The sequence below is a fragment of the Cuculus canorus genome, chromosome 15 (assembly GCF_017976375.1).
Source record: "Cuculus canorus isolate bCucCan1 chromosome 15, bCucCan1.pri, whole genome shotgun sequence".
Lineage (NCBI taxonomy): Eukaryota > Metazoa > Chordata > Aves > Cuculiformes > Cuculidae > Cuculus > Cuculus canorus.
In genome coordinates, this window is record NC_071415.1 from 4,937,091 (window position 1) to 4,949,890 (window position 12,800).

The 12,800-nt window shown below is 36.3% G+C and overlaps 1 protein-coding gene across 46 annotated transcripts in view; it reads left to right on the top strand.

Moving 5' to 3' along the window:
• Positions 1-12,800, top strand: part of RBFOX1 (RNA binding fox-1 homolog 1) — a 1,213,941-nt gene that overhangs the window by 965,864 nt on the left and 235,277 nt on the right. For 5 of the 46 annotated variants that reach the window (XM_054080160.1, XM_054080159.1, XM_054080146.1 and 2 more), the window contains exons 1-2: positions 1,319-1,470; positions 4,250-4,470. The exons of 39 other annotated variants lie outside the window; for them this stretch is intronic. In XM_054080160.1, the coding sequence (XP_053936135.1) occupies positions 4,384-4,470 (87 nt within the window). In that variant the 5' untranslated portion in view covers positions 1,319-1,470; positions 4,250-4,383. Of the gene's footprint in view, positions 1-1,315; positions 1,471-4,249; positions 4,471-12,800 lie in introns of those variants that run through there. 2 more of the 46 variants (XM_009557579.2, XM_054080165.1) reach the window with 2 other exon arrangements.

A 12,800-nucleotide genomic window follows, 5' to 3' on the forward strand; every position in this document is an offset into this window, starting at 1 on the left:
TATTTTTGCGCATCCATGCTGTACAGCAGTCTCAATTTCCTTCTATTTCAAATGCTCACGGTGAAATCACTACTAGAGCACTCCTGTCGTTAGCTTAAGTTCTGTGCTAAAACATAATATTATGACATTAGACTGCTGGGCCTGAAATACTTAGGTAATTTGTTACCTTCTACTGCTACCTTAGTTTGTTTAACCTATGCTCTTCACCTTTAAAACCTTTCTAGGATGCAAGTTCATAACAGGACTACTCTGTCAGATTTTGCAAGTTTTATTGTTCAGTCAATTTTTGTGTAGAATAATTATAGTCTCTTATTTAATCAGGTCAGTCAGTGCATTTTATTACTGGTTCGAAAATAGTCTTTAAGTGTAAAAAAGTGTGCATTGTACAAGCTGCTTAGCTCTGATTCAGGTAGTATCACCTGGGAGTCTTCAGTCCGATGTGACTGATTTCTTATACTGCTCCTAGTTTTTAGAACTGCTGATTTGTTTTCATTAATTATACTTGCCTTTTAGCAACACTCTGTAGAAATGAAATTAATGTGTCTATGTGTATTTGTATATATAGTGTTCATCTGTTTTCTTGGGTTTTTTTTTTCTCCTATACTTAATATTTAAAATCAACGTTCATTTTCAGAAAATCCTTGAAATTTTTTTATGGCTCAAAAAAAGGAAAGGGGTTGGGAACAAACAGCAGAAAGAAACATGCTCTCCGTTAGCATCCTGAAAGTGGCTTAGAGTGTCACTTTTTTCTAACAGCATTGTATTTTTCTAGAATGCAGTGGAAGTGGAAGCAGTATAGTTGTTTAAAATAGATGATCTCCCGTTTTCCACCCCCACACATACTTTATTTCTTGCAAGGCACAGGAATTCTGGAGTAGGTAGGAAGTAAGTACTGTCAACATCAGTGGCTTCAGACAGGTGATTGATCTGCATTGTACTGACCATTCTGGAATTGTCCTAGCAAAAAAACATTTAGGCTTGTGCTAAACCTTAATCGTGCTAGAGGTCCTGCTGAAGTGAAACAAAATTATTAGCTTATTTAGTACTCTTCTGGCTTGCTGTTCTAGTCTTCAGCACTCTTTGTGGTCAAATTTCATGTATTTGTGATATTCTTGCAGAACAGAAGAGATGATTAATACTGACTAACAGTGCAAAATTGAAGATAAATTTCCTTTTATGTGGCTGGGAGGGAGAATAAATATGTTGGTATAAACTGGTGAAGCTGATATAGTTGCGTTGGCGTTAAGTTCAGAATTTGGCATGGGGTGGAGATGCAAGTAAAGCTGTATTGTACTTCTGTGGTTTTGATTCACAGAGGTTTGTGCGAACTTAGGTAGCTGATGCACACATGGGACATCATCAAAGAGCCCAACCAGAAAGTCAGAGCTTGGATTTGGAGTGCCATACAGCTATACATTTAGAAGCATGTTGTTATAGTGAGGCAAGCAAAGCATCCTTTCATTAAAACAGGTAACTACCATTTATTTTCAACGTTTATTTTTATATATTTTAATCTGCAATGTAGTAAATACAAATGCTTCATAGACCTCTGGTATTTTCACTATTCTTGAATGTTTATACTGCTTGCAAAGGACTGGAAGGGTCCTCCTGTAAGCTGCAGAATTCAGACTACCTCTACTGTTGGCATCATATAATTGTCTTCTGTAAGGTATCTCTTTTTTTGCTGTAGGTTTGGTAGGCTGTTCTAGACCCTCACTCAGCCAACAGCAAAATACTTCTAAAAAAATAACTGGGAAAAAAAATCAGCCTAAATTAACTCATAACTAATTTTTCCTTTATTTTTGGTGTGTCAGGATTGAACTTAGCTTAAACATCTCTTCCTCCTACTGTTTTCTTGCCTGTTCACAGGCTGTTTTGCTAGGATAAACAAATCAAGCTTTCTAAGGTGTCTGTTAAAACATAGTTGCTCCATTCCGCTGAACAACACAAAAGGGACTTTCTCTACAGCTGTTGTAGTTGATCTTGATTTTTTTTTTTGACGTGGATGGAAGTTTCCATATGCAACTGGAAGTACCTCTCTGAGAAATTAATTGAGAAATAAAATCAATTAGGAAATAGCGATAATGTGCCTTTTCATATTTGCATCTCACTAACAGCTTAAAGTCCTTAAGCGGATGCAATGAGGATGCTTTTCCTCCTTCTGAGTTGAGAACTGAAGTTTCTGTTATTAGCAAGAAGCATAAACTTACATTTTATATTATTGATTTTCATCCCATTTCTATTAATGCAGTCCATCAGGTTGAGCAATTCTATATAACAGTATTATCCTTTTCGGTCTTGACAATGCCTTCCAATTTTATGTCATCAGGTCAGCATGTTGCCTTGTGCTAATTAAGGAAAATGTTAAGCAAAAACTGTCCCAAAACAGTTCATGTGAAAGCTTCCCTGAGCATGTGCTTCTCTGTACAAAACCCTTGCTCTTTGGGTTTTCTAACATCTTATCAAATACGTACGTGCTCAAACAAAACAAACAATCAAAAAAACCCAAACAAAACCCCGACTAGGTATTTTACAGAGCAGTTTAGCAATCCTTATTCACGTCACTTGTCCCACTGGAGTAATCTGAGTAAAGCTTGCAGAATCCATTTTAGAATCTCCATTCCTAGGTGAAAGAAATCTTTCTCTTCAAATGTAGCCCACTCTGATAGAGCACACAAATAAGTAAATAGTTAACATGATTGGGGTATTTTTAGAGATTAAATACTTTTAAATGAATTATAATGGCAACTCACTTTCTTATATGTACCTTTTGTTTATATATTTCTGTATTAATAGCTGGGTTTTTATTGAAATTTATGATTTATTTTTTTTTTGCAAAACCTATGACATGTCAGCCTGTGTGCTTAGTAATTAAACTGCAGTGTTCTGTTCCTTAATAAGAAAAGAGCAAGAAATATGATTAATAGCTAAGCATAGTCAGATAACCAGTGTGAACGGAATTATCCCCAACAGAAAAGCAAAGCGATTCTGTAACAGGAGATGGAACTAGGTAAACATCACTTTGTCATATGACAGTTGCTGTCCTCATTGGCAGCCTCAGAAAGAGCATCATGGAGGGTCACAATTCAACGTCTAAAGTTAGCAGTGGTGTAAGGCTGATAGTAACAAGGACCAACGTGCAGCTGCTAAGGTGGATTTCGAAATCGTGCAACAGGGCTGCCTTGATACATGAGAACCAATTACTGAAAACCTTTTGCGATGGTCAAAATGTGACAAGAAATAATTGAGTATCGCATCAAATCTTGTCTGCAATTAGTTACCTGGAAAAGTAATTATGCAACAAAATCAAGTAGCTGAAATTAGTGATGTGAAGCACGCTGGTTATTCAGTGGCTGTAGGAGAGGGCACTTTTTTTTCCTTTTGACATGAAGTTCTAAGCATCTTAACTTTTTCTTTATTGAATTAAAAAAATCTTGCTCAATTATGGTTCTTGTCATTAATCATATCTGCAATAGAAGATGCATTGTATGTGAAACAGGTGTTGATGACTAAGCTTATTTTGTCTGAAGTATAAATGATTAGCCACGGAAGAGAATGTCTTGCAAGCAGTACGTTAAAAGGAAAACTGTTTTGTTTAGGGGGGGAAACAGTCTAAATTTCACTCTTTTGTCTCTTTCACTAAGAGAGTGAGTTTAATTGGAGAACAGATATGAAGTACTCTGAAGGTAAAATTTGTCCTTTTTAAAGAGCTATGATAAATGTAGCAACACAGATGTTACGAAAGGTTAGAAAAGCCATTAAGGTATAATTTACACTAATAGAAGTAGTTAGCTTGCATTATTTAGTTCATATATTCAAAATAAGCAAGAAAAATATCGTGAATCAAGCCAAAATATGTATCTGGTATAACAGACTTAAGTTTAAACTCTCACATGAATATTGTTTAACAGCTTTTAAATAGAGGGAAACATTTATTTATCCAATCATGATAAGCCTGATGGTTTTTAAATGGCTTCTAATAGCAACTGTTGTCATGCATGTGCCAGAACTGATAGGAAAATTAAATCTAATTGGTAGATGTGTACAGAATTTGATCTGTCTGTGTATAGTACTTAAAAATCTGAACTGAAAAGAGGAGTTGATTAGTCATGTTACTTAAGCTGGTCCCAAAATAGCACCTTCCTTTTTCGGTAGAGTTAGGTTTGCAGCTGTTGTCTCTATCTGTTGTCTCTGAAGAAAATTTTAACATTAAGAGTTGCTGACGTCAATTTTTTTCTTTTTTTTACAGCTGATGTGGGCTTTGCCCCTGACAGAAGTTATTTGGTTCTAGCTCTGAGTTTGGAAGAAGTTGGTATATAGATTTTCCCCTAACTTTCAATTGATGTGTTTAGCTTTAGTGGGAGTAATACTATCACTTAAACCATGTTGTCGTCTCAAGGAGTTTTGCTACATCCATATGGAGTGCCAATGATTCTGCCGGCAGCACCATACTTCGCTGGACTTGTTCAGGTAATGCAAGGCCGCTTCCAACAAGCAACTTAACTCTAGTGCACTTAGAGTAATAATTGGAATTTTTATGGTTGAGAAAGCAAACACTTTTAATACAGGCAAAAGCTCTCATGTAGTCAGTGAGAAGACAGTAGGAAATCAAAAAGATGGATCACCCTAATCTGTGTATTGACATCTCTCATGGCTGAATAAATGGTGTAGTTGAGCTATATTTGCTTGTATTGATTTGTCTGCTGTTTAACATTCATGCCTTTGCTTCACGAGGTTGACCACAGGGCAGAGGATTTGCTATCCATCCTAGGTTTCTGAGGGAGTCAGCATTCCCACGGCAGGTCATAAGACAAAGTAACTTACCATGATGTATTTAGGTTAAGTGTTTTAGCACAGCAAATATGAATAGTGTTAAATATGCATTAATTCATATGTTATGCATCACACTGAATGAAAAAGGGTCTGTGGTTTTGTGTGTATAGAAATATATCACCTTCCCAGAATATTTATGCACATCATATTAATTCTTTTGAGCCTTGACAGTGTAAGATCTTGCTTTAGGGCGAGAATTCTGTGTTTTAGAAGTTAACTGGCAATTACTAGATTTAGTTGTTGTTGCTGTGTTGTCTGGTTTTGATTTACTGATACTACTGACTTTTCGGCTGGCAGACTTAAGATTTTAAATAGATCATGTAGACACTAAGCAAAAAATATTCCATTGTTTACAGCATTAGAGGACATTAAGAAAGAATTCAAGCACTGACAACATGAAAAAAAATGTATCCTATAAATGGCAGTAGTTAGATATTGCGCATTAACGGGGTCGAGAGAGACACGCGTGTACTATGGCATTTCTGTGTCATGCTAGTGATCAGTCGAATTAACTGTGGAGGAGAGACAAATTTTCATTATGCTCCTTTACTACAACAATTAGCTATTGTAACAGCTTGAGTTGCATTCTTCACTTTAGACTTAATATCAGCCAAATATGTCTGGAAAAGAAATGCAGTGTTGCACAGTGGCCATTATCAGGTACTGAAAAAATTGTGTCGTCTGCGACATGCGAGCTGATGCTGTTTTTCTGTGCAGTGAGACATGGTGGCACACGTGAACACATCAAGCAGGCCTTCATATCCATTAGAATTTGGGGGTGAAGGTCAGACGCTAGAACTCAGTCGGACCCCGTGCCATCCTGTCCAATAAATAATTACAAGCAAATCGTGCCTTTCACTCTATGCTGATTGATGTCGAAATTGCTTTTGAAAGTTCTCATAAGTTCCTGTTATAGATTAAGTGCCGGTGTAGGAAAAATAACTGCACCCAACTGAAATGGGTGAATGTAATCAGGTTTAATGGACTCAAGAGCTTGTTGGGAATTAAATAACTATTGATTTGTTGGAAAGTTGCTGTCATTACAAAATGCCACTCTGGACGCATTATCCAAGCAGATAGATTAGAAGAAAGCGCCCTTTAAAAATTTGGGATTCCTTATTTCAAATCTTTTTTCTTTTCTTCCTTTCCTTAGAAAGATAAATCCAGACCTACACTACTCCATTAGCACAGGTCTAAAAGAGTCAAGCAATAAGTACTGTTTTATGAAAAAATAGGTATGTTAGCGGATATAGTTGAAAAATATAGCTTATAGGAATGCTTCTCTAGTCTCTCCTCTTCCCTCCCTCTCCCTAATGTTGTACCTGAAAACTGCATTTTGGAAGCAAAACAAATGTTTGAGTTATTGTCTTAGCGAGGGAACTGGAACATGAAATGGTTTAACCACTTTCTCACCCCAAGCTTTTATCTGCATTTGCAGTCTCTGCAGTCAGCTTATGATACTAGGATGCTTATTGTTTGTCTCTTAGAGTAAGCCTAAGTAAAATATCTTATATAAATAATGCAAAGGACATGTGACAGGCATATTTATATCATCCTCTTCTAAGCAAAAAATTACACAATGTTCAGAATTTTAATGGAAGTTTTCTTTAAAAATATGCCTTGATAAACTGATTATGTCGAAATTGCTTTTGAAAGTGGGGGGGTTTTTTTGTTTGGTTTTTTTACCGGGCAGCAGGTTGAGAACCACAACCCTGAAGTATTTTCAAACATTGGGGCTGTTTAGTGTTTCAGAGGTTTATAAGATTTCAATGTATTTATTTGCACAGATCTCTACGGAAAGTAGATGTATTTCTGAGTAGGACTCCCTAGATTTTCTGACTGGTTTTATACCAAGACTGCCTGTGAGAAGTGTAGTGTCTAGACATTTGGAAACTGTTTTGGGTTTTATGTTGCATGGTTGAGCAAGAGAGAGCTCGGATCTCTGGGCAACTGTTTGTTTTCAGGGCTTCTGCACCTTCAAGTGCTGTGTTATTTTACTTCATGTTGCGTATGTCCAGACTTTTCCTCCCTCTCCCTAAATTCATCAGTAAACTCTATCCTACTTTCTCCCCTTGCTTTCGTCATACCTTCTTGCTGCAATGTGTGAGACTTAGGACAAACAAAAAATGGCACATTCCGTGGGATACACGGTGTAACTACAGTGCAAACACTTCCGTTATTAACAGCCATGTTTATTTTCACAATTATGTGTACTACTCAATTAAGAAGATCTGTATTCCTTTTACTGAGATTGTATATTTGGGTAAGACGATGCAAAATGGAATGCACCTGTTCTTGGAGAGAGAAGGTAGTTCTTTAGAGTTACAGATAAGTCATAATGTATCAAGTTGCATTAAATATACTTGCAAACTCAGTTTTATTTTCAGTAAATATATATGTATTAAAAATTATTAGAACGATGGTGGTATTACTGTTTATGACATTTTAACACATTTTTAATGAGAAAAATAAAATCTATTTTCCTCTCCCTTCTTTCTGCATGGTGAAACTGTAGGAGGAAAAAAACTACATGAAAGTACAAATGATGCATAAATAGCATTATGCCTCATGTGGGTGGAGAGATGTTTTCTGACTTGGCACAAAAGATGTACTAACAGCTTCACAGGCTGTCACAAGCCCACTGCCACGAGGACCAAAGCAGGTACTGCAGTCCACCAACTGCATATGCTGCAGACAGCAAGGTCTACTTTGTATGAAAACTACCATGCTGTTTCTCCTGGCAGGTGAGAGGAAAAAAAAAATGCCACAGAGTTTTATGTGGCCATCCAGTAAAAGGCTTCTTATCCTATTGTTGCTTCAGATCCCAGTTTTGTCATTTCATTCCCATGGGTGAGCCCTTAGATCCAGAGAAGCAGTGAAGTCAGTAGCGTGTCGCGTCAAAAAGGTCTATCTGCGCTGGCCAAGGCGTGGGACCTTTGTTCTGCTGTCAGGAAGTGTGGCCCTGGGCTGCTGTGCTGTCTGACACGTGAAACAGAGTTCTGCTAATCATTCCGATTACAAAGTATAGCATCAAAAAAGCTTTCACGATTCACGGAAGAGTAGTAAGTCTTGTAGATGAATGAGTTAAATGCCTCAGTATTAGCTTAATCTTTCATGGCTTTGAGTGTTTGAGTTATATAAAATCTTTGCAATTGCTCTGGATACTTGGAATGTGAGGATTACAGTGAAATATTTAAAAAACAGAAATGCAATATGTGGTATTTTAATGATGGATGCTGAATTATTACTTGGCTGGTTTATGTAGCTCAATTCCCATTTAGCAGAGGAGGAGGAGGTCATATGTATTATTATAAAAAGATGGGGTTTTTTTTCTGAATGTAGTCAGTATTATTTAAGTATGGTTGTATTTTAGCATTGGGACCAGAAAAGTGGCAAGTTCTGAGGATTTAAGCTTATGTTCACTGTTTAAGCTTGCAGTCAGCTGAGCTAAAACCTCTTCTTCTACTTTTATTTGTTTATTTATTTGTGTAGTGGTAAAGGCAAGTAGAAGAGAAGTAGGAAATGGATGGCTGTTGGTTAACTATTTAATAAACTGACAGTTAGTTACTGTGCTTTTAAGTACATCATTCTTAAGCTTAAATTATTTTTTAGATATTTTGATGAGCGTATCTGGCTTTCCATAACTGGTTAACTAGTGTGTTTGCCTGACAACTGGAAAGTGGAAATCGGGAGACAGTTCCATCTTATTTTAGGGATAAGTGAGAGAATTGCCTAGAATATGCTGTGAAAAGTAGTGTTGCTGTGATCTTCACAGTTCCATCTTTACCCATCTGTAAAATCCTTGGTTTAGCGCAGTATTGGGAAGTGCTGGCAGTGAATACATGGACAATACTGGTAGATGCTAGTGCATTAGGCTACCTGCAAAATCACACTCTTTCTGGCAGTCCGTTGTTGGAAAATATTGTAGGTATATTGTATTACCTTAAATATAAAAGGCTGCTGTAGTTTAGCAGTTTTTTATTTGAAATAGTGTATTTGAAATAGAAATAATGAGCAGTTTTAGTTCTTCTTGTGTTGCCTGAAGTGGTGCACAGTTCTTTTGGTTGTTTTTAGATTACGCTGTGGTGGAATGCAGTGCATAATTTCTGTTTACATTGGCTGAATTGCCTATTGGAAATGCAGTAAGTAGATGATTTGCCTCAGATGTAGATTTATTTTGGCTTGATTGTGTTCTGTCTTTGCAAGCGGTAAGGATCTCCTGTTACTGGTGCTGTGCTCCCAGTGCTTTGTGATTGAAGGACTAACATGTTTTACTACTTCAGTCACTTAATCTCAGTGTGTATTTTGCTCTGTTTTTGAGAGAGCCTATCTAAAATTTCTTCTCTCAGTCCAAGAGTTGCAAAATTTTTCTCCCTTCTGTAGCAAAAGTCCTTTTTAATGGGAGAGGTAAGGTGGTGGCGATAGTGAGGGATGTGGTATGTATTACTTTGTTTAGAAAAATGTGATCAACATTTAAACCTCTGAAAATACAACTTTTTTTTTTTTTTTCTTATCTTTAGAAGCAGTGTAGCCAACATGCATGTTCTGTGGAACCTGCCAGGAGGCTATAGGCAGTTTGAAAGTATTTTGTTATTGCTATTGCGAGAGTTTATTTTCTTTTAACCTGCCTTTGTTTCTTGCTACTACCTGCAGATATCATACACCACCACATGAGTGAATCTGCAGAGGGAGCACCAGTGACACAGAACGCCCTTTCCATTGACCAAAAAACTTTTTTTAGTTAGAGGCATAACCTATCAAAATAGTTTCAGTTCAACTAAGAAACGAGTTGTTATTCTTTCTTCCCACATACTTATTTTTTTTCCTTTCTAGCCTTTATTTCAGAAATTAATGGCACCATAATTTGAAAGAGCCAGGCAATATGCTGCATCACCTTTTACTTTATCGGCTCGGTCAATTTGTGTTATAGACAGGGCTTTTTCCTGAGCTCAGCAAAAAAAGCAAGATATTTCATCTGACTTCCAAAAGACACGGATTATTTTCCTGTCCCACTTTTGCATGTAATATCGGTATTGGTGAGGTTTAGACGTTGTGATATGTAATTATGGTCACTGGGTGTGTGTGGGGATAATGGACTTCAATGGAGTGTTTTAGTATGACAACAAACTCAGTAATATCTGGGTCTTCATGGCTGCCGCTTCTACAGTGTTTTGGGGTTTTTTTAAGTGGAATAACTAAAAGATGTTTGAGTGTGTATGAACAGAATAGTTTCTATTGATAAAATAACTTTCATTCAGACAGATTCTATTTATTTGTCTATTCTTATCCTCTAAATAGGACAAAGCTTTTAACATTTGGATTCTCTACAAAATAAAACGTGTTATTTAATTTGGTTTCGCTGACTGGAAGCCAGTAAGCTGACACTGCTCTTTCCAAAAATCTGGAATTTCAACTGATTTCCCCCCCCCCCGCCCGACTAATACATAATCATTAGTACTACAAATTCTGGTGGCCAGATTATGACAGGAGGTACAACTTTGAAGTTCTATTGCTTTCAGTGGAGTGATACACATATATAAATATATTTATATACACATATATAAAAATATGCTTGTATATCTAAATACAGAACGATTATTTTCATGGAGTTGGTTTGAATCTTTTACCTACTCATCCTCCAATAAGTTACCTTCTGTTACTTGAGCTACACTTAGAAACCCATTTAAAATACATATTGTGTTTTATTTATTCTGTCTGCCTGCTGGCATTTTTTAACTGAAGCATGTTTTCTCAGGCCTGGTTTTGGAGACTATGTTGTAAAAACATATGAAATGTCTATTTCAGTAGGTCAGGTAGTGAAAATAAGTGACATCATAATTTAAACTACAAACTTTCAGCTGAAGTAATTGGAGAATGCGCCTGAGCTGTTCTATTGCTATGCGAGAGTGATGGGATCACACCTAGCTATTTATATTTATATTTATTTTATTTATATATATATATTTGCTAGCTAGCGATCACAACTGACCTAGATTTACAAGCATAAGAAGGATTCACAGATAATTTGAAGAATGTTGGGTTTGTTTTAGTGTAGTATCAGGCCATAAACACTGTAAAAAGATAATAGGAGTTCGGTCCAGGTAAATTTTCTGTGTCAGAACTTGTTTCGTGACATTCAGATTATTGCGGATTATGATATCCTGGTTCCTTCTCTTCCTCTAGTGGCCAGAAATAAATGAGCTAGATAGCTTGGAGGATGATGTAATCCTCTTATTTCTGATGGTTTTATTAAATCAATAAAGAGTGTCTCTTTATTTGATTTTTTTCATCTGTGTATTGTTTTATTGCTGATCAGGCTCAGAAGAAAGTTAGTCTCTTGCCGATATAGTCAAAAGTCAGAATACTTCATATTCTGTCTTTTAGGATTTTTTCTGAAGCCTTTAAGTAAAACAAATTGTACACTTAAAGGAAGTGTTATTCAGACTTTATTGGAGTGTAGCCTTATTTGTTATTAGGATAAAACTAAACGTTTCCTAAGGCAGTGAGCTGATCTGAGCTATGCTGTGGTATTGTTTTGTACTTTGGAGTACTATTTCAAAAGCGTCTAATTCCCTTCCTCTCTGCTAATTAGTAAAATTTAAAAGTAGTGGCGGAGAAAATGGTAGGTTGTTTCTATGTTGTTTTATTGTTATGTCTATGACACCTTACTTTCTCTGTATTATTTGACCATATAGCACATAGAGTAATATATCTCTATCCATTTTAGATAAGTGAACTGCAAAACATCTAACTCAGGTAAGAGGGTGGCTGCCAAAATGTAAATATGCCCATTTCTCCGAAGGTTACCAGCGGTTAGGCAGGGATGCTTCAGCTGTTATCAGTTTTGCTGGCAGTGGCATTATATCCAAGCACATTTCAAGCACTTGGAGAACAAATCATGTTGATGCTTGAGAGTAAGAAAGAGAAAAAAGAAATTTTTCAAACATTTCACTAGGTCTTCCACCCTAGAGAAAAATCTTGGTGTTATATTAAATCAGAACCTGAACATCGGTAGGAATTCCAAGGAGTGATAAGAACAGGTTAAAATAACAACAAAAAACACAAACACAGCCCCCCCCCCCCAAAACATGGTCAGGCTTTTAAAAAGATATAACCACGCAGTTGGCCAAAGGCATGAAAGATGACATTTAGTTGAGCAATAAAAAGCAACTGGAGGTGAGGGAAAGGGGGTCTTTCTGCATCTGAGAATGATCTTGTAGATAATAATACAAGATGAATCATTATTTTATTTTCCCTACTAGCCTCAGTGTGATGCTGACCTTTAATCAATTAGTAAACCTGGGAAGTCCTTCCTTACTCCCCAGAGATTACTTTGCTTTTTAAGTGTAGCTCAGGTGATTAGGCTCAGCTGAAAGCTGAACAGAGTGCTTAAGGATGGGACTTAGTTCGGTCATCTGAAAGAAAGCTTGAAGGTGTGTATTCCTATATGTGAAATGGTTCCTTATTTTCTAAGTGTTGGATATCAGTTTTATGTGTACAGGGTTTTCTTTTAAGAGAGTGAGCGTAGTGTTTGATCAGCTCTTCCCTAATTTTTTTAATTTGTTTCTCTGTTGTATTAGCTCTTGTCTGTGCAAAACGAGATTAGAGATTTTTTTCGTATTTTAAGAAATTCAGAAAAAAAAACTTTTTAATGAAATAAGCTCTTTCTCTTTGACTTCAGATTGTTCTGTAAAACTTTATTTGAATAGTTCTTGTTTACAAAACAATCTTTTTTTTTCTGCAAGGTAAAAACATTTGAGGTACAGAGAGAAAATAAACCTCTACAACTGTATTTCAGTGCCCTGGCCCTGTTAGAATTAGAGTATTTTTACTTCAGTTACCAGAAAAAAAACCCAAAACATAAGTACTGTTAGAAGCATTGAAAGACAGGATGAAAGAGGATGCTGCTGATTGTTTGCATACAAAACAAAAACCATAATTTCTTAAGAAAGCCATGAGGATGATTT